This window comes from Chionomys nivalis, chromosome 1 (assembly GCF_950005125.1).
Source record: "Chionomys nivalis chromosome 1, mChiNiv1.1, whole genome shotgun sequence".
In the NCBI taxonomy this organism is placed as follows: Eukaryota; Metazoa; Chordata; class Mammalia; order Rodentia; family Cricetidae; genus Chionomys; species Chionomys nivalis.
The window spans coordinates 142,259,823-142,282,661 of NC_080086.1; the positions used below are offsets into that span (position 1 = coordinate 142,259,823).

Genomic DNA, 22,839 nt, shown 5'->3' on the forward strand with positions numbered 1-22,839 from the left:
TAGCCATAAATAAAGGACATTGAGCCTATAATTCGTGATCCTAGAGAAGCTAAATAAGAAGGTGAACCCAAAGAAAAACATATAGACATCCTCCTGGATATTAACCTTCATCAGGCGATGAAAGTAGACAGAGACAGAGTCCCACATTGGAGCACCAGACTACAACCCCAAGATCCAAACCAGGAGCAGAATGAGAGAGAGCATGAGCAAGGAACTCAGGGCCATGAGGGGTGCACCCACATACTGAGACAATGGGGATGTTCTTTCGGGAACTCACCAAGGCCAACTGGACTGGGTCTGAAAAAGCATGGGATAATACCGGACTCACTGAACATAGCGGACAATGAGGACTGCTGAGAAGTCAAGAACAATGGCACTGGGTTTTGATCCTACTGCACATACTGGCTTTGTGGGAGCCTAGGCTGTTTGGACAGGGCAGGGAACCCTGACTGCTCTTAGGGTTGATGAGGGAGCGGGAGTTGATTGGGGGACGGGGAGGGATATGGGAGGCGGTGGCGGGGAAGAGACAGAAATCTTTAATAAATAAATAAATTAATTAAAAAAATATAAAAAACAGTTACACAATGAATAATATATGATATCTATGTATGTGTACCTATATCTAATATATTTATGCAAAATATATTTTATAGATACAGTAGTTCAGAAGCCAAATATATATATATATAGCCAATAGAAAAATTCTTATATTCTTGGTGAAAATGTATAATAACTACTTTCACTGAGATTTGCATATTGGTTTCAAAATATTTTTATCATTTAAAGTGAGTACAACATTCCCTCATCTAATATTGAAGCCAAAAAAAGTCTATTAAATTCTCAACTATTATAGGACAATGAAAATTGTTGTTTATGAGAAATTCCTTGATGTACTGAAAACTCCCATAATAGATTGAGAACAACAAATTTAATGGATGACTTTACACTTTGAATATTCTGAACTGTCTTTGTATTTATTTTATCATACTTTAAGAGAATAAAATTGACAATCTGAGCATAAAAAAAAAAAAGAAAAAGAAAACGAGCTAGTCTCTCGGTTCTATCTGCAGACAACATCAACACCAAAAGAGTTAGTTTCAGGGATTCAGAAACAGGTCGCAAATGAAAAGGGTTGAACGTGGGCAAGAGTTGAGTCACTGCATCGTATTTATACTTTGGGAGATGTAGGAAGAACTTTTTATTAACTGAGGATGTTCTAAATAACTAGAGACAAAGTAGTTTTCTTTTTTTTCTTTCTTTTTTCTTTTTGAGTACATAGAAAAGGAAGGCATAGATTCCATATATTAAGAAAATATCCACAGATGAAAATGACATACAGATTTGATCAAACCAATAAAAAGTAAGAAAAAGAAAACCAGTGAGCACATGCAAAATATTTGTAATTCTCTACTAACCTACTTGGAAGAAAAAGATTTGCAGATGGTATTTAACAAATATTTACAAGAAACACACTCAAAAAACAATGTCAAAGAAATATTGGACCCAAAAAGATGTACCTCAAAAATGCGAGTAGCTCAGTGAACCCAATAAGCCAGACACGCCTATTTCTGTCTTTAGTCATAAAAGAGATTAACATTAGTATGTTTTAAAGACATAACTACTTTGAGCTTACATGTATATGACAGCACAGTTTCAAAAATCTAAAATAAACATGGAAAAAATTTTAAGGAAAAGTTGACAATTCTACCATTATGAGTTCAACATTTATTTACTAAAACTGATAAGTAGCTGTTGTTAATAGATGACAAAGGAAAGGAAATCTATACCCAACAATTCAAAGATTGTACTTTCCCTCCTAAAGCACACAGAGCATTTACACAAGCTAACTGCTAACTATAATGTGAGCCAGTCCTAAAGACACAGCAGCAGCACTCCCAGTATATACCGTGTGTAGCAGACTTGGCACCCAGCAGCGACAAGCATACCTCAGAAAGGTATGCTTCTCATTCCGTATGGGAAGGTGACGAAGAGATGAAAGGCACCCTACCAGAGTCACCTGTGACCTTTGCATCACCTCACCATTTCTGTGATTATTTAGTTTACATGCAGACGGCTGCTTTGAGCTTGGCTCTATCCTTGTACATACATAGTTGAGAGACAGCAGAGAAACAAGCAAACCCTGCACCCAAGGATTTCAACATCTAGAAGGATAAATAGGTAACAAATGCGATTATGTGTCAGGTAATATGCCTGATCACGTAAGACATTCTATAACACAATAACAGAGAGAATAACTACTTCTTGTAAGGAAAGAGTTAAGTGTACAGAGTTTAGATGGATAGAAGGGCACCAGACCGGGAACACGAGTAGGAGGGTTCACTCCCGTTGACGGGAGCACTTAACAACAGTCCAAGGTAAGACAGTGTAATGGAGGACCTAGGAAGGGGGGCTTGGGCGTTGAAACTCAGTCGTTTCTGATGAGGAACGTAAGCAGAGGGACGATACAAAGCTACCTGGAGCATATCTGGTGCATCACCAGCGCCAAAGTCAAAGCGCTAGGTTCAGTAGTTAGGGGAGCAGTTTCGGTATTTACTGCACTAACTACTAAGCACTTGCAGAAACGCGGGGTTGTCCATCACACAATTCTAAGCTTCACTTCTGCCAGTGGTCTGCAATGTCATCCAGCACATCAAAACTGCATAGAGTGCTTATCAGTCCTGTCCTATTTAATACATGTCCTTTCCCAACACCCAGCCCATGGGCAAACGACAAATGCAGGTAGACCCCACAAGGACCAAGTGACTCTCCACGTGCCTTACACAGTCCCACACTAGTAAAACAAAATACAAATCAGGGGGAATGTGAGTTAGACAAACATTATTTTAGGCCCCCTGCCCAGTTTCCTTTTGAGGATGAGACATTGTTTATTTTTTGTGGCGGGTGTGTTATTCAATTTTCTACTGGAACCCGAGGAGAGAACGGACTCCAGGGAATGCTGAGGGTGTGTTCTGGGCCATGATCTTTGGGGTTGATGTCTGCCATCTGCCAGACAGTGAAAAACCCTATACCTTAAAACAAAACAAAACACTAATCAGGTCTTTCTATTCCCTGAAATTTACCGATTTTCAAAAATACCTTTTTTTTGTTGTTAAGAGAAAGAACATTTTGCAAACTCGAGGGCAGTAACTAAAATACCCCAGACAGGAAGAAATTCTCCAGACAGGAAGAGCATTTTGGCCAAGACTATTATACTGGCATGGTCTGCGTGGAATTAAAAGGCCACAGCGAACAACAAGATGGCATTGCGAGAGATAAGGTAGATGGGCATATAATAAAAACAGGAGGAAGAACAGCTGTCAAGAGCGTCCCAGGCAGCCAGCAGGCATCCCCACTCGGCTCTCCGGAGGTGAACAGGATGTTATTGTCTCACATTTGCTGAATCTGGAAGGCTGGTCTCTCTCGTGGTTTCAGAGCAAATGTTTTGATGAGCCAGTGCAGACAGCACCGGAACACGCAATCAGCTCGCCCAGACTCCAGCTGTAAGCAAGCACGACTTAAGATGTGCTGTGGTGAGGAATTTTTATATTTTCTTATCAGTTCATATCAGGGTTCCTCAACCTTATCCTTGTTAATATTTCTGGGCTAGGAAATACTTGGTTTTGGAGGGCACTACAGGGATTTTTATTTTCTTTCTTTTTCCTCTCCAGCATCCCTGGCTGTCTACAAACCAGAGACTCACAGAATCCCCGAAGGGATGGGACAGACATTGACAAGTGCTTCCTGGTGGTGGTGGCAGGGGCAATACAACCTTGACTGAGACTCACTGACACAGAACAAAACCATATTGCCCCAGCTTATCAGCTCTATTTTTCATAATAAAAATGCAACTTGACTGTTTCGTTGTACTTGGAAAAGGACTACAGGGCTAAAGCCACTTTCTAGACTGTTTAATGTGCATAAAAGAGTGACTTAGAGTTTGCAAAAGACTCTTCCAGACTCAAGGGCCTGGGTTTTGGAGGCCCGGGGTTCACTGTGAGGGGAGGCAGATTTGCCTCACTTGCCCACAAGGCCAGTAGCGCAGTCAAGGCCTCCAGTTTTCACAGAGGATTGCTCCTCTACTTTTCTGTTTCCCACAATCATGTGACAATGAACTCATGTGAGAAATTAAACTCTGGGCTTTCCCTTCCTGCAGGAGCAGGTAAAATTCTGACCCTGAAGTGAACCTTCTCAGATGTAAGGAGATAGCGACGTCACCTGTAACAGAGACACTTTCTGTTCCCTCAGCGAGGTTCACTGCTCAGACGCTGTGAGAGCGCCCAGTGCTAAGACAGGCTCTAATGGAGACACCAAGGATCCCTGGAACAGCTACCTGGGCATTTAAGATGGGATTAAAGGTGTGGTCCCACGGTAAAGCTGGGGACAAGCTCAGAGACCTGGCCTTGTTGGCAATGCTGAATCCGACAGACTATGAGCTAAGCCTCAGCTTCATGCTCGTCCCCAGCGGTGGGCCTGAGAGACTGAAGATTTGGGGTTCCTTGCCGAGGAAAGCCCTTGGACCCTCCTTAGCAAAGGTTCCACACCAGAGCTTAAGTAATTTATGCCAGAGACACCAAGGCAGGGGTAGGGATGAAAGGGACACCCTAGCGGCTGGTTAAGATGCAAAAGCAGACGGCAGCAGCTGTGCGTGCATCTGGAGGCAGAAGGAACTGTGTCGTAGAAAGAGGGGGCTGTGTTCCCAAACTACCACTGGCCACAAAGCCTTTCTTGGATCTTCTCCTTGGACTCAGACGCTCCTGTGTTGATTTCTACTCTTATTTATGTCTACCTCCTCCTGAGGTCTAAGGCCACACACCCTGAAAAGGCTGGATTCCAGCTCTTCTCAGAAGTTAAGCAAGCTCAGACCTGGTTATTGTTTGGGTAGGAGGAACTAGAGGCTCCCACACTCACTCCCTGGAGCTGTGGACAGACATCTGAGGAGCACTACTCTGGGGGTTGTCCTGGCCACGTCCTCCCTGGCCTCTCTGGATGTCACTGGTACACTTTGGTGTGATGGAAAACACATCTCCATCTGGGTGATGGTGGCATATGCCTTTGATCCCAGCACTCGGGAGGCAGGCAGGCAGGAGGATCTCTGTGAGTTCAAGGCCAACCTGGTCTACAGAGTGAATCTCAGGACAGCCAGGGCAACACAATGAAACCCAATCTCAAAAAACAGACCAACAAATAGCAAACAAACAAGATATAAAAAGCACGTCTCTAGACATCGCCAAATGTCCCCTCTGTGGTGAAGTGTCCTGGATGTGAAGCGCTTGGCAGAAGAATGCAGCCGTGTCTCCCTCAGCACTTTCTGGCACCTGGCACCCAAGCAGCCCGCGGTCTGCGTTGGTGGAGTAAAGGCATAAATGGCTGGGGAGCTCTCTTTCCTTCAAAGTTTCAGAAGGCTTCCTCTTAGTATGAATTGTGACCACTGGTACCCACTCTCTTATCCCATATAAAACACAAAGGCTCATTTCTCTGGGTGGAAAGTGCTAGAATCAGGCATTTAGTCATTCAGAATGGTCCTTTTGAATTTTGTGTTATTTAGAGCCAGACAGAGTCCATAAAAAATTAAGAACAGTTAAGCACTTGATAGGGGTCAGACGATGTAGCCGGTAACTGACACTGTGAAGCTGTATGGCTGAGCCATGTCCTGGTGTGGCCAAACATGGGCACCCTGCTGCGGGCTGTGTCAGGTCTCTGTTTCGATCCTGGGCTCTGCTGGTCTGCAAGGGATTCACAGTGACAGTGACAAAGACACCGTGACACACACATAAAGGTTAGCTGGGTGGGAGACGTGCTCTGAGTCTGCTCTGAGTCCGCCGTGGCACGAAGGTTGGACATCTGACCACACCCTTTGTCACAAACTGCTTTCACACTTGGTTGAAATTCCTGCTGTCAGCACCGTTCCTTTAGTCCAGTGCTTCTCAACCTTCCCAATGCTGTGGCCCTTTAATACAGTTCCTCATGCTGTGGTGACCCCAACCATAAGATTATTTTCATTGCTACTTCATAACTGTAATTGTGATACTGTTGTAATGTGATATCTTCCTTTCTGGATGACCTTAGACGACCCCCGTGAAAGGGGTTGTGACCCACAGGTTGAAACTACTGCTTTGGGTGAAGCTAGCATGCAACTTGGTCCTAAAGGATTTGTTTAAACCAGGACAGATAGATTAATTAATCATTACTGTCACAAATAAGCTCTTTTTATGTTTTTTTTTTGTTTGTTTTTGTTTTTTCGAGACAGGGTTTCTCTGTGGTTTTGGAGCCTGTCCTGAAACTAACTCTTGTAGACCAGGCTGGGCTCGAACTCACAGAGATCCGCCTCCCGAGTGCTGGGATTAAAGGCGTGCGCCACCACCGCCCGGCACATAAGCTCTTTTTATGGTAAACACATACTGTCAAAGTTTGGATTTTAAATGTTCTCACCCCTGAAACTCGTATGTTGAAATCTTGATTCTCAGCTATGGTGCTACTTGGAGGTGGTAGCGACTTTAGGAGCAGAAGTTTTCCTTGTTAAAGGAAATTAGAGCATTGGAGAGTGTGTCCTTGGGGAGACACTGGAACCCAGCACTTTTCTGTTTCTCTGTTTGCTTCCTGGCTGCCGTGAGGTGAGCAGCTTTGCTCCAACATGCATTTGCCACATGCCAGAAATGACAGAGGCCAGAGACCATGTCCTGATCTAAATCCATGAGACAAAAAAAAGGAAATGATCTTTCCTCTTTAAGGGGGTTTATCTCAGGCATTTTGTCATAGCAATGAAAGGCTTACCAACATTGGTCCTCACTGTGGAGCACTAGTTAAAAGTCTTGGATAAGCACAGTAGAGGAATCAGTGCGAAAACAGAAGACAGGAGCGATGAGACAAGAGAAACAACAGCGCTGGAGGTGTGCTAGAGATGAGCACATTCCTCTTCTGCTTTGCTAAGGGGCTGTGAAATGGCACAGAGGTCGTAGGCCATCCTGGCTAAGGGCTCTCCTGTCTTGTCTTGCCTACTATTGTAACAGTGCCTCACAGTTTTGTTTTGCATCAGGCCACACCTATTATGCAGCCAGAGCAACCTAACCGTACGTCTTACCTAAAAGCCATGCCAGACCCTTAATAGTAGCATACACGTTCTCTATATGAACAAACCACACAAATCGACACTTCTGATGCCACACTCCAAGTGGAAAAGCGTCCTGCTGCTTTAAGATTTCTGTGTCTTTACTGAAATGTTTAATCAAGAGACCAGGAAATTTCTTCACTTTCTGTCAGACCGATAAAGCACCAATAGAAAAAAATAAATCAGTGAAAACCTTAAAGATGATGAATGAGTAACCAGGATCTTAGCAGTGGTACCCACACTAAGGGATGGCACTTAGTAGACATTAGTTACTACTGAAAGATGTCATCTTGTGGCCTGAAAGCCTCTAGTAAAATGGCAGGCTTGAACGTGTGTGGGGAAGATAAAGATGTATCCTCAAAGATGAGAAAGAGGTCCTTCCCCTTCAAGTCTCCTGAAAATACCAAATGTAGTCCTTGGAATGGGCTGCACTGTGTCTTGAAGTATGATCAAGTCCAACCCTCTGTCACTGAACATGTGGCCTTTAGAAAATAAAGTTTTGGAAGATATAACTAGAAAGAGGTTGTGCATGGCTCTACACGCAGTGACTGGTGACCTTAAAGAAAACCTACAAGGACACAGAAGATGGTGATATGAAGGTAGAGGCAGAAATATGAGCCAAGGGAACCCCAAGGACTGCCAGTCATATGGATAGGTAGCCGAGGGCATGGGGCATCTGCCAATTCCCACAGCTTGGCTATAGACTCTGTCATCTAAAACTAAGAAAATAAATTTTTGTTGTTTTAAGTTACCAAATTTGTGGTTATTTGTTATGTCAGAGGCAGGAACTTGCTAAAGTTCTCGTAGATATGATAAACTTCTTGAAAACTGGGAAAAATACACATGGAATCCAAGTCTAAAAATTTTAACCCTTCATCTACTTTTTAAACAAATGAGGGGCATTCAGGTACATGGTAGACCATACTGAAAGAAACAACAACATCAGACTTCACTTCATTTTCTGTTATACAGGAGAGGAAGAAAAAAATGGTGGGAAGAAAGATCAGCCTGTAGAAGTGAGGGCATTAAATATAAATATAAATATAAATATATATGTAGATAGATAGATAGATAGACAGACAGACAGGCAGACAGACATCAATCACAGAGAAAACCAAACACGAAGACAGAGGGGAGTACAGGCACAGAAGGATGAAGAATAAAGTGATAGTAAAAGTGTACATCAAATGACTTCTTACCCAGGGGACAGAGAAGTGACACACAATTCACATGTATTCGTTTTCCAAGTGTAATTGTGCAAAGAAAGCCCTGAGCAGAGCAATAGCAGAAGAGCTACCTGCTGGTCGGCATGCAAACATGAAACCCTGCAAGGGTCCCATTTTACCAGCAAGGAAACTGAAGCCAAGAGAGTTAAGCTCACTGCTAAAGTCCGTGAGTAGTCATGGTGTTTGCCGTGTGCTGATGGCATGGAAGGACATAGATGCAGGTTGCTGGGGCTTGGGGTTGGCTCACCTGGAGAGTTTTAGAAGTGAACCGCAGATGCACTGAGAGTTTCCCCTGCTGGCCAAACAGACTGGAAGCTCTTTCCTCTACAGATAATTTTTGTTTCTAGTGGAATCTTAATTTCACCACTGTCTTTGAGTGGAGTAGGGGCCAGGAGTGCTAGGAAACCCCAGCTTTGAATAACCACAAGAGCAGCAGCCACCAGTTTGGAAAGTACACCATTATCGCAAAAATGTACCCCAAAAGCTATTGCACTGGATTTTTTAAATTTCTTGGCAGTGTTGTTTGAAAAGCAGGTCCCAGGTATGCCCTGCTCTCTGGAGTGTCTGAGAAGAGCACTCTCCCAGAGTTTGTGTATGTGGAGAGTTTCTCTTCATTCCCCATGAAGAAGTTCCTGAGTACAGCATGGAAGAGAGTTCTCTAATGCCTCTCCCCCAACCCCAACAGACCTAACTGTGCAAGGAGGCCTTGCTGTGGGTGAGGCAGCAGGTTCTGCTGGCAGATTCCTATCTCAGGTAAGAGTTCAGATCGGAGCAAAGTGAAAGTTATTTGCTGATCAGCACAAAAAAACGACGACTATGCATTCCTGTCACACTAACGCCATGCTATGTACATAGCACCTTCCAATAACCAATCAGGAAAGTTCCAGAATACAGCCCATTAGAAGTCAACATAAATAAAAAGCCGATGTAAAACGAAGGTATAAAACATAAATTACAAGTAGTTAGTGGGGCCCTTGGTAAAAGCCTGCTTTCTTTAGTTAGTGACTTATTCCTAAAAACCCATGGCTATATTTACAGCAATGACATGTTTCTAGAATGCTTTCCCGAAAGATCATGCTAAGTTTGTGTCTGTAGTCAGCTGAGGGTCAGAAGAGGGTAAGGGACCTCGGGTGGAAAAATATGAATCAGAGCACAGTGGAGTGCCTCCTCCAGCCCCAGCCACTGATTCTCAAGGACAAAGACAGGGACAGCACCACTGAAAGCCACATTTGCTGCCGCAGCGACTCCAGGGCCTCTTAGGTTTCAAAGACGTCTGTGTAAGCCACAAAGGGGGTGTGTTCCTGTCTGTCTCGTGGACCCACCTGGGACAACACATATGTACCAGGCTCTCTCTCTCTTCATGGCACACTGAATGCTTTGTTCTTCTACCAATGCATCTTGGCAGCACAGTTAGGAAATCTAAGCGAATCTTTTCAACCATTCTTTCTCGGAGTGCCTTAAAATGTCCCCTTTAGAGATGTAAGCTAGAACAGACCGGCACTGGCTGTGACGTGCCAGTCACCTAAGTCCGCATGTGTTTGTAACTCATGGGGAATTCCCTCTGTGAAGCTATGCCATACTAACGCAATCAAATGGTGCCTTCAGAGCAAAATCACTGGAATTCTGGAAAGGAAAGGGATCTGCAAACGCGGCAAGACCTATCCTGTCATGCCCGGCAGAGCATCCACAGGATGTCCAAACCAGGGGTTCCCGTCAAAAGTCAGAAAAACACTTTCTTAAGGAAAGAAGAGATCACAGGGGTTAAACAGAAAACCAGAAGGAGAAAATAAGACATTTCGTGTCCCAGACCTGTCATTATTCAGTAATGGGAGAAAGAGAAAAGTCTTCGTGTGGAAGAGACCCCAAAGGGCACAACTCTCCGCCCATCACTAATCCTTAGGGTTGAAGGCTTCCATTCCTCTGGTCAAGGACAGCAGGCAACGGCCTGAGCTGCATGCTTTCCTAAACTAGCAGCGGAGAGATAGAACAGGCTAACACGAATGTAAATTTAATAGATGCACATATATCCTTAGGAAACGCTGACCCTTCATTGGTTTCCTTGTTTCTGCTGCTGTGTCTCATTTCCATGGCTGTGGTCCCAGAAGGAAAGCAGAATTCAACAGAGGAGGACAAGTAGCAGTTTGGTTCCGCACCTACTCTTTTCTTCCCGAATCCTGCATCTGAAAACCCCCAGCTTCACACAGCATCCTCCATCCACTTTAACTGAATCTCTAGCATGGCCCGTCCTTCCTCCCCAGAGCAGCTTCCCAGGCTGGGCAATTTGTCATGGGTTTCCCCTCAGAACACTTCTCGGACAAGACAGCACAGCACAAGAAAGAGGCCCTAATCTTCTGGCGGCAGCTCACATCCAGAGCGGGTCTAAAATGAAGACAGTACACGGGGAAAACCACTGAGACTCCCACCAACTCCCCTAACTTTTTGTTTAGACTGGAGAGCAGGGTCAAGCCTGGTCAGACTGTAAGGTGCCCCTGGACCCAAACCACACACGCAAGTCAGTGAATGGGTTCTCGCCTATGACATCTGCAGCTGTCAGCACAGAAACAGAATCACCGAGAACAAAAGACAAAAACAGCAAACATGAGCTGGACAGCTGTTTGCACTGTCTCAGACAGCAGCAGCCCTTCTTCTGTGTGGAAAAGTACCGCTAGGTTTTGTGCAGAACACTTCTAAGCGCCACCGACTGGGAATCTTCTGCACCCCTCACCGGGCATGGAAAGGTGAAGAAGTGGGCCTGGCTTCCCAGAACTAAGTCAGTACACGTGTCGGTGGTAAGAGCAGCCCTGTGAAGCCAGCAGCTCTCTCCGGCCTTCAGTTTGATACAAGGCAGCGGGTTATGTGGAAAACAAAGGAATTTGCTGCCTCCTGCCTTTCTGAATAGAGACCAGATGGAAGTCCTCAAGGATCCTCTCCCACCCCCACTTCCCCTCCCCCACAGGGCAACAGAAAGAACATAGCCGCTCACCTTGAAGTTGTGTGTCTTCTCATAGTTGAAGTGGTTGTCGTGTGTGAGGGCAGCTCTTCTGACAAGTGAGGAGATCTGTGAACAAGCAAAGAGCTTGAGAGGAGACCAAAGAAAGCCACCTTTGAGTCCCACTTTCACCCCAAACGCAATGGCCAGCAACTCTTGACGCTTCCTGCCAGGCTTGGACTTGCGAACCATAGCACATTTTCTCTCGTTTTCCAGCCAGAGCTCCTGAGAGAACATGGTGCTTGGGTCTCAGATCTCCCGAGTCTGCCTGTGGGAGCTCTCTAGAGCCAGCAGAGTTTGGGGACTGTGGCAGCAGATTTGAGACAGCTGTGTCCCGTCTGCAGAGCCCCGAGGCATGTGACCTGGAAGGGACGGCTGAGTGATGGAGGGGGCTCTGACTGAGTAGGGATGGGCCTGCTTTGTGCTATTTCTTAAAACTGGCATGTGCCTGGAACAATAGCACACATTCATGTGTAGCCACCCCCTGATTATCCAGTCAGCATAGGAGATCCAGGGAGGCAGCCATGTGTGCACATGCGCATGTGTGCATGCAGGCGCGCGTACACACACATACACACACACTTTTTTGTGGTGTTCCTAGTCAAAGCTGTATCCAATTATTCTGGGCCTCTGAATTTCATCCTGGGCTGACCTCCAGCAGACTAAACCTTTAAACCCACATGATTCTTTAATAGTATAGGGATAAACTCGCACCTATATGTTTTTTAACTGCCCAGTACTTGAAAACCTTATCTTTATTCTTACACATTTAACAAACTGCAACACTCTGAGCCCAAGCAGCTTGTGAGAGAAGTGGAAACCATTTGGCTCTGGGCTCAGCAGCTCCCAGGCCAGAGTGTCAGAAGGCAAGGCTGCCTGACTACAGGGTTCTACCATTGTCCTTCATCCCCTCCCGATGCTCCTGCAATCCCGCGAGGAGACACACCTTAACTAAAATACAAATGTCACTGCTGTTTCTCTTTTTAAACAAAGCATCTTGGGTGTGAATTTTGTTAGTGCCCCAGCCTATCTTTAGGTTCTTTGCGCTTTTAAAAACATTGGGTTGGCCTCCTCTGGGATCATAGTGTTTGGTCCCAGGTCTCTCCATTAATAGAAGAGGGGGGTTGGGGTGTCTTGGGAGTACTTTAATGCAGCTAATACAAGATAGATGGTAAAATCAATACTTTCAGAGCTAGAAAGCAAGAGAATACAGAAGGCTAGGTGAGCAGAGAGATAGATTCCTGAGTTGCATCTTGTGTCCTATAAGACATGGCCCTGTGTCGGAGCAGAGCCCCTCGAAGCTGTCCTGTGGCAATTCATGACAGCAGCCCTTTCCCTGTGTGAGTCTCCATTTCTATGCCCCATCATTTTGGCTTGGTTCAGAAGTCCCTTCTCCAATTTCATCTTGCTACCTTTTTTTTTTTTTAAATCAGAAATAGCAGTCAAAGTTTTTGTCACTTGTAGGAACTTACGCTGTGCCAGACAACACTCAGAATGTACTAAAGCACATTTACTCATTGAATCTCCAGCATAAGAGTATAAGGGCCAAGATGTTTATGCCCATTTTCTGGATGAAAATACTGAGGCACCAGGGGTAACAGAATTTGCTGAAGGACACATATCTTGTAACAGTAGCGGAATCCCATGCTTCTTCATGACTGAAACAAGTTCTGGTGTTGTGAGCTTTTACTGGTCTCGAGGTCCTGAAAAATCTCATTTCCTGGCATATTCAGCTTCTCCATACAGCAGCTCTGGCTTTCCCTTAGAGCATTACAGCATCATTTAAACACATCTACCTCTTGATCAACATGCAAATTCCAACTCCCGTGCCACGTGCCAAGAAAACAATCCCCACTCTGCCTTTTTTTCTTTTTTCCTCTGTATTTTCGAGGCAGGGTTTCTCTGTACCTTTGGAGCCTGTTCTGGAACTAGCTCTTGTAGACCAGGTTGAGTTTGACCTCTAACTCACAGAGATCCGCCTGCCTCCGCCTCCCGAGTGCTGGGATTAAAGGCGTGCGCCACCACTGACCAGCTGCACTCTGCCCTCTTTAGCACTGACCACCGTCTTAGCGGAACCAGCGACAGTTCTTCTCTCCATTTTACTGAGGACTTGGGTATTGTTCCCGTGCCTGGGTCACCTTTGGCGCCCCCGCAAGTCTCTAATGGGATTCCTTGCTACAGCAGTCACTGAACACATGGAAGGTTCTAGAAAGCCCTAGCACATGGAGGGAGGCAGGAGTCTGGAGAAGGGGGGGGGGAAAGGTGTCCCACATCGGGTGGGGAGGGTCATCCATTAATTCTGTCGTCATCATTACTTACACCCCAGCTTCTAAGGACCAGGATTGCCCAAGGCCATTCTCTCCTAATGGCTCCTTTCCCTGATGTGATCCTGACATGACTGAAGTGGGTTTTGGGATACCTTACAGATGTTTCCAGGGTTAGCCTAAGGATAAAATTTTGGAGGCCAGGGATAAAACTCTTTTCTCAAACCTTCATTGCTAGTAAGTGAACACAGACCTTCTGATGTAAAGAGCCCACACAATAGTGTGTGAGGCGAAGTGAATGATTATACCATTTGAAAATCAGATTAAATAACCCTTTATATGGCAAGGGGGGAACAGAGTCTCCTTGTGGTGGGTTGCTGCTTGAACACAAAATTTAATCTTTTCTTCTTGTGTGCATGTCACTACTTATTTTATTTCTACTCAGGACAGTGACTTCTTTCTCAGACAGTTTCCAGATCATTTCCCCAAACACAAGACACATTCAGCCACAGGCAGGAACCACACACTGTCCTTCCAGGGTCCTCTTCACAGGGACTGCCAGCGTTAGCTCCCCAGGGCAATGAGAGCTTAGGGACACTCTGAATCACTCTCTTACTACAGAAAAAAAGGGTTGCAAGAGTCTCTTGGTGACAACCCCCCTCCTTTAGGAGACACCTCCCAAGGGGCTCTTTATCTGCACATCTCCAAGGAAGCCTCCGTCCTCCTCATCCTCCACAGCAGAAATCGCTGTCCTCAACTCAGCTCTCCACCTGACCTATACTTCTGAGCAGAGGCACATTTCTCTGGAGGTTCTATTGAAACCTGGGGTTCTTCCTGGACTGCTGATGCTTGGGCCAGCCCTGTCTTTGTGTTGAGGGGCTCTGGTGTGTGTTGTAAGCTGCGTGGCAGCAACCCTTGGCTCACTGGGTATCTGTAGAACCCTCACTGTGATCACCGAAGGACATTGCCTAATACTGCCCAAGCCTCAGGTGGGGCTTGTCTGGCTTAAGTTAATAGCATAAACATTGAAGTGTGCTTACTGCATGCCAAGTACGATACTAGGTACGTTTCATGTTAGGACTCACTAAAGATGTACGAGCCTACAATGCAGTACTGTGCTAATTCCTTACCCTACAGATGAACTAGGAGCTTAAATACCTTGCCCAAAGTCCCAAATCTTGCAGGTGGGAGTCTTGTTGACTTATCTAAGGAGGTCTGAGCTGCTTCCACCAGTGAACAAGTTTTATTTTTTATTGTGGTGAACACACATAACAAAGACTGACCATCTGACCGCGTTAGCATAAGCAGACTGGCTTAACGAGGGGCGTTTGCCCTCCCCAAGTCCTCTTAGAGGCAGCGGCTGTTAAGGATACCTTGGCAGGAAGGTGAGGCTACGAATTTACAGTGGAAGAGCTTGTCACCTAACACTCTTTTTTTCTCCTCCCATAATGAGGGCTGGAATTCTATTTTTAGAGTCTCTGTTCTTTCTCTCCGCGTTCAGGATCTCACTTCAGGAAGGCGTCCAGAAACAAGCAAGCAACGGAATGTTGTCAGATGAAGAAAAGAGGATGGGTCAACACTGGAAAAGATATGGGAAACAGCCACCTGGGGTGCCCAGCATCACAGAGGACGAAGGGACCTTAGAAATCATGGGCTCACTGGCTGCTGCCCCACCGCTCCTGACAGGCCTCTCCTGGCTTCTAGAAGCCACATGCTTCTGCCTTACCTGGATTACTAAGTAGTGATGTATCACAGGCTCATTAATTTCCCACTGACCCTAAGTGTGCCCCAGAGACGCATTACAAAGGGCCCTGTTAAAGAGTGTCACCCCAGTTTTGGCACTCCAGTTCTGGGACCCCAGTCCCTGTCTGTTCTCCTGGGCCCTTTACACTTCCCTGTCTTGTGTAGTGATAACCCAAACTACGACCTGCCTGCAATCACTAGCCTGACTGCCGTTTCTGAAGATGAAACTCGGTTTTACACATGCTGGCCAGGAGCCACGGGGGGCCTCTAATATCTCACCGGTGTTTGTGGCAATTAGAGTATGTCTGAGGAAAAATAGCTGCTGATGTAATAAAGGCCTGAATGGAGCCAGAGGTTCTATTTCCAGCATTCTCTCAGGCAGCTCTGAAGACAAAGATTTAAATAGACAGACACACACAGACAACACACGGCGGGGGTGGGGGTGGAGAGAGAGAGAGACAGGTGTGTGTGTGTGTGCGCCTGCGCGTGTGTGTGCAGAGACAAAGACACAGAGAGGGAGGGAGGGAGAGAGACAGAAAGACAGACATGGAGAGAGATTAACCAAAGCAATAATATCGAGAAATGAGAAAAGGCCAAAACATTCACTATAGGGAAAAGGGCAAATAACCAAAAAGTCAAGTGTGTAATGGTATATTACATAAATATTAACCAAAGTGAGCAGAACACTTCAGTGATGGGACCATCTACCTCTGCATAGTATTAGGGGAGGGGCGGGCTGCTGAAGCAGATACCAGCATATTGCCCATTTTGTAAGAGAAATCGACCAAAATATTTCCCTCACCCCAAAGTGTGGAACATAAGCAGAGAAACTGTCACAGGCCTCTTCTTCCTCTATATATTTGGTACTTTTTATAATTATAACTTAGTTCTATTAAATAATAATTATCTTAAAAACTATTCTATGGACTTTGCTAGTCATGTGGACATAGAATAAGCTGTTTGTGTCTGATACAGCCTAGCATTCACTCTAAAACCTCTTTTTCTTCAGGAGAAGGAACCCAGGGTCTGTGGCCCCTTCCACGGGACTACTGAACTGGACCCAGAAACAGACCCAGGTCCAATTCTCCTGCCTGTAACTCCTCAGTGGCTCATTGCAGGGACAGCGATGGAGCCCCCGAGAGACACTGTAAGATGCTCTGGTGGTCTGCCTCTAGCTTTCTGGTTCTCTGTATAATGCCAGACCTGAGATCCTGCATCCCTAACACTCTCCCCGGTGATGCTACTGTTGCTGGCCTTGGGACCCCTGACACAGGCCTTTTTCTCAGCCTGTAGCCTTGTCTGATAAAAAGAATCAGCTGGGGGACAGGCACACAGACCGCCTCCCACACCTGCTCAAGGTACCCCCTCAGAACGGTCACGCTGAGCTTTCTGGAAAGAATGCCCTGTGTCTTAGATATCTCCCAGGGGACGGTAAGGTGCTTCTGGAACTGAGAGCTCCCATCCACACTCATCTCAAGGGCTTCCACTCACCCTGATTATATGAGAGAATGAACATAAGACCTGCGACTGAAGAGATGCTTCCTCCCCAAAGGAATCAATGCCTTTCAAATACCAAATCGTCTTTCTCTGTATGCGACCCTATCTCACTCAGCTTCATGACATTTAAACCTCCATCAGCTCTCCAAGGTAAAAGCAGAAATCCATACCATGGCCTCCTACCGTGCTGTGACCCCGCCACCTTCCCAGCCTTTCCTCTCCCCCACGTCCCTGCTGTTATCTGGAGGACTGCTACCCATGCGGCTCGCACTGTGGTTTTGAAGGCCTGAAATGGGAGCCCCCGAGTCAGCAGGCTTTATGAGCTCAAGCCCTGTGCACTTCCCATCACAATTAAAGCCCATGTCATGCCACCGGGCACCAAGCAGCCACTCAATGCATTTTACCAAAATCAATGAACGGTCTGCAGCCATAAATTCTCTGGAGGTGAAGCGATCACTACAGCAGTTTGTCATCATCGCTCTCAATCTATCAAACCTTTTAGACACTGGCGCTTCCTTAGCCTTGTTCTGTCCAGGTGCTGTCATTACATAAGAAGCACTGGAAATGGGAGGTGTGTGACCTGTGTAGGTCAGGCCCAGAGTCATGAGCCCTTAGGAACAAGACGAGGTAGGTTTAGGGCTTAAGTAATGTCACTCTGTATCTTAGAAATAATAAATATAGATTTATTTATATCATCTATCTATCTATCTATCTTTCTCTATCTTTCTATCTATTATATCCTCTATCTACCGATCATCCATCTATCTATCTATCTATCTATCTATCTATCTATCTATCTATCCATCCATCCATCTATCATATCATCTATCTACGAATCATCCATCTATCTATCTATCTATCTATCTATCTATCTATCTATCTATCTATCATATCATCTATCTACGAATCACCCATCCGTCTGTCTGTCTATCTATCTATCTATCTATCTATCTATCTATCTATCTATCTATCTATCATATCATCTACGAATCATCCATCTGTCTGTCTGTCTATCTATCTATCTATCTAATCAATTATACCATCTATCAATCATCTATCTATCTATCTATCTATCTATCTATCTATCTATCTATCATATCATCTATCTACGAATCACCCATCCGTCTGTCTGTCTGTCTATCTATCTATCTATCTATCTATCTATCTATCTATCTATCTATCTTATCATCTACGAATCATCCATCTGTCTGTCTGTCTATCTATCTAATCAATTATACCATCTATCAATTATCTATCTATCTATCTATCTATCTATCTATCTATCTATCTATCATATCATCTATCTACGAATCACCCATCCGTCTGTCTGTCTGTCTGTCTGTCTGTCTGTCTATCTATCTATCTATCTATCTATCTATCTATCTATCTATCTATCTAGCTATCTATCTATCATCTACTCATCTACTGTTGATGTATGTCTTCTTATGAGCAAGGTAGAGTGGATGTCATATTACCACCGTGTAGGTGAGAAGGCTGAGATACTTTGAGGCATGCGTGGGAACCAGGCTCAGGAACCTTATGTCCTTGCCCATGGAAAACCCTGGATTCCCAGTGTATCAGATGGACAATCTACCGACACAAGGGCTAATTTCTCCTCTCCATTCCCGAGAGCTTTTTAGGATAAAAATTTCCAATACTTAAAATGTGACGTGCAAACAATCTGTGGTTCATCTGTGGACTCTATTCCAGTGAGTGCCATGCTGCAGGCCGCGGCTTTGCTTTCGAAAAAAAAGCTGTGTTTTGTGGAAAATGAATACACTCACTTTTCGGCAGGACTTTCATTTTCATCATCTTGTATCAAGATGATTCCTAATTCTATAAAAAGCCAGCATGCTCTCTTTTTCTCTGTACACTGGGGTTTCGCTACCCATACATTCAGGGAGCAAGGCCTGGATGAAGACCTAGGTAGCGCCTGTCCTCAAAGCGCTAACCCATCAACCCCATTGCTGTCACAGAATAAATGCGTTGGAGGCCTGCTGCTCTAACGGTGCCGCTATGTGGAGTTGGGTGGTTGGGGCTGTGTTCTTGAAGGGCTATCAGGACCTGCTTTTTTCCCTTTGCATCTCTACTCCCATGTCTTTGCTCCACACGCCATTGCTCACCACACTCAGTACAGGCCTTGAAACAATGGTGCCGAGTGACCAGAGACCAAAACCTCAGCAACCAAGAGCATGAATAATCTTAGCCCTTTGTCAGAGCAACGGAGAGTTAGCACACTTGCCCAGAGCCTAGAAGGCTTAGCGCTGCACCACAGTCGTTCATTCTAGCAGGAAATACCTGGACCCAAGCACCCAAGTCAGGTGCGTTTGGTTTGGTTTTCATTCTCTGGTAAGCACCCTTTAACACCTTTCATGGCTGCAGAGTGGATATACCAATGTAGCTTACTACATGCTATTTCTGTGTGTAATACATGTAATAAATATGTAATAAATATCCTTAGCTATGAGGATGGATATATATATGTTGAGGGACTGCAGAGTTAGGGATTTCCACTATGTTTTTTGTTGCGGCATTTTAGAGTAAGTTCCCATTTTTGTGGACAAGTGAAAAACCAGAAATGCTGAATGAAATAAACCCAGATTGCTGAGTGAGAATCTAAAGTGTGTGTGTGTGTGTGCGCGAGCACGCGCGTGTGTACACATGCATTTTTTCATCAACACTACTAGCTGAGACTTTGATTCTATAGACACTGCGCACTCTCTCCTATTGCAAAATAACCCCTCCCTTTCTTCCCCCAAACTGCCTGGAGTATTTGCTTGCTTTTTTTGCTTGTGGATTCTGTGTGTGACAAAGGTGGGGGACAGCAAAGCCACTAGGCTGCAGCCTCCTTCCCATGGCTGTGGAGGGACTGAGAGAGGCCAGGGTAGGGGCCCACACCCTTTCCACCTGCGCCCTAACTAAAGCTCACAAACGCTGCTTCCATTGCGTACATAGAAGCATCAGGTTTCATGCCTGACTCAGCTCAGGACTAGAGCTGCTGCTGACCTCCAGGTCTGTGGCGTGGGGCCCTAGGTAGTGAGGCCTCACATGCCCAGGTGCCACCCTGGTTGTCTTCCAGGATCAATATGAGAAACACAAGAACACCAAGGAGGGGTCTTGAAGCACAATCAATAAAAACTCAGAGCAGAAATTGGGGTTCAACGTGAAGGTCAGAAAAGCAAAGCAGCCAGTCACTGGCTCTTACCTCAACCTTAGTCTGAAAATGGTAATCCTGTGATTCCAGGAAACCTCAGAATGAGACTGCGTGAGAGCTGTCTCTTCCCATTTTATAATCCTCCCTTGTTCTGGGATTAAGGGCATGCACCACTACTGCCTGGTTTCTATGGCTAACTAGTGTGGCTACAGGGATTAAAGGTGTGGGTCATTGCTGCCAGCTCTCTAAAGCCAGTGTGGCTGTTTTACTTTTCTGATCTTCAGGTAAGCCTTATTAAAATACAAGTGAAATGCTACTACAGGGTCTCAACATCCCTTCTAGAACCTGCTTCACTTGGCTCACCACAGCCTTCTCCTTACATTGAAGGGCCATGCAGGCTCCTAATGGACCAGAGAACCTAAGTGGCAGCGGAAGGTGAGATTGCTGGTACAGGGTTGTAACTGGTCTCTCCTGTAGGACCTGGCCAGATGCTTTTACAGAGACCAGCATCAGCAATGTTGGCTAACAACTGGTGTTTCTTAGACATGTTGACGTGGAATCCAAGAAGCTCCACACTGTAAACAAGGGGCTAGGGTATACCGGGCAACTCACACAAACCCCGTGCACTCTGAGGGAAAAGCAGTTGCCAGAAGTGCCCAGCTACCGTTTTCCTTGTGCGCTCTGTCCTCTCATGTTCCACATCTGTCTCCTTTGCTTTGCAGCTTTGGGTGGTCATGTGACTCCTCACCTCTAGCCAAAGGACTGATGGCCTCATGGGTTTTATTACAAACCTCAAGACACTCAGTTTCTGTTTTATGACACCCGACTGTAGCAGAACCCAGGTGCGTTCTTCTGGCTCTTGCTCTTCTCTGCCACTGTCACTTAGGTGAACCAGATAAATTTCTGCTGGAAGCTATACATTTGCCAAATTGCATTTTTGTTTGTGTGACTATAGAGAGGCATTTTTCAGAGCCCTATTGCACAAAGCATGTGACAGAGCCTTAAGCACTTATAGGACACGTGCTCTGCTCGGCAGGTGGAATACGCCTGTCATCTAAAAGGAAAAAAAATGTAAGGTAACCCACTGGTTTCTGTGTGTGAATAGTTCCAGATTCAAATGACAGAGGTGTTTGTTAAACATTTTTTTCGAAAAATAAAAACATCTCCAATCCCTATTGTGCTTTGTACAGTGAACAATCACCCGAACAAAACAGCCTTTGATGCCATCCCCAGCTGCGCAGCTGAGACTTGCTGGGTGTAGACAATTCAGTATTCTGAATTGCACGTAGATACTTGGGTATTCCACACAGAATCACAGTTTAGTTCTGGGCTCTGTAGTGGGTGGAGACTGGGATTTTCAGATTCTACCATTTGGGAAAGCCAGCCCATCACCAAGTCTGTGGTTCTGCTGTCCCGTCCTCCCCGCAAGGGAATCAGAGTGGTGACACCGCATGGCCACAGTCACCACCGCACTGCGAAGGAGCAGGTCACAGCAATATGCAAGACTGACCCTTTCAGGCAAAGGCAGTTCATTCGGAAAGGACCACTGGCAATCTGACCTTGGCTCTGTTTTGAAGGCAAGCAAATGATTCTTGGACACACTGGGAGCATCTCACTCCTTCCTTCTCTTCCCAGCAAATCTTTCTAAAGCAGCTATTGTTTATCAAGCACGGGGTTAGGAAAGTGGACAAGCAAGAGGGTTGACAGTAAACACAGGCAATACACACAGCAGGTGATGTATTAGAACACCACCAGGGCTATGGGAGAACAAGCACAGAGGTCATTCATGGTAGTGGTGTGTGTGTGTGGGGGGGAGCTAACCAGTCTGCTGTGCAAGCAGGAGGACGACCTGAATGTGAGTCCCCAGAGCACACATCTGTAATCCCAGTGCTCTTAAGGAATAAGAGGTAGAGGAAAAAGGATTCCCAAAAGCTTGAAGGCTAGCAGCCTAGACTATGTAGTGGTGAGCAACAAAAAAGCAAGAACCTGTCTCAGACAAGACTGAAGGTCAGGGCTGATGTCCAAAGCTCTCCTATGACCTTCACATCCATGCCATGCATGCACACACCCAAATGCATGTGCGCTCTCTCTCTCTCTCTCTCTCTCTCTCTCTCTCTCCCTCTCTCTCCCTCTCCCTCCCTCTCTGTCTCTCTCTCTGTCTCTCTCTGTTTCTGTCTCTGTCTCTCTCTCATAAACATACACAAACACAGAATAGAGATAGGAAGAGACGTTGCAAACTTCAAAAACAGTGAGGGTCTCCTTGGCTAACATTTTCCTTTTAACAGTGGGATCTGAAGCTGGGCTGTCTGGACTGAAATTTCAGCTTCACTATTTTTTCCTGGTGGAGAAATTGAACCAAGTGTCTCAACTCTGAACAACTCTGTGACTCAGTTTATCAAGATTGGATGTACATCACAATATAGGTCCCTGATGGAGGACTAAGGGCTTAAGTTATGCTGACTATTGTTCAACCCAGTATCACCTACCATGTCACACATATACATGCATGCACATATAATTTAAAGAATGAACTAACTTTCATAATACGCAGGTGATGTTTTCCAAAGTCTTAGGATAGTGCCGTTCTAGTAAAAATACATTTACTTCCTGGGGTAAACTAAAAAATTTCCCTTCTCACCTGCCATAATTCCTAGACACAATTTTAATTTGATCAGAATCAGTAGAGAGCTAAGAAAGATATTGTAAGTATTTTGATATACGTGCTTGTTCTTCAGAGACATTTGGTGACTGAGTGTGGAGTTTTATTAAAAGCATAATCACTACAAAACAGGCTGCATCGTGAAGCACCATGGGATTAAAAGGAAAAGAGACCAGAAAGACACTTTAGGATGCAAACTTAG

General features: G+C 45.3%; 1 protein-coding gene across 1 annotated transcript in view; it reads right to left on the reverse strand.

Moving 5' to 3' along the window:
- Chn2 (chimerin 2) overlaps positions 1 to 22,839 on the reverse strand; it is a 290,537-nt gene that overhangs the window by 18,067 nt on the left and 249,631 nt on the right. Inside the window, exon 7 of the mRNA XM_057770551.1 lies at positions 11,315 to 11,389. Coding sequence (XP_057626534.1) covers positions 11,315 to 11,389 — 75 coding nt within the window. The remainder of the gene's footprint in view (positions 1 to 11,314; positions 11,390 to 22,839) is intronic.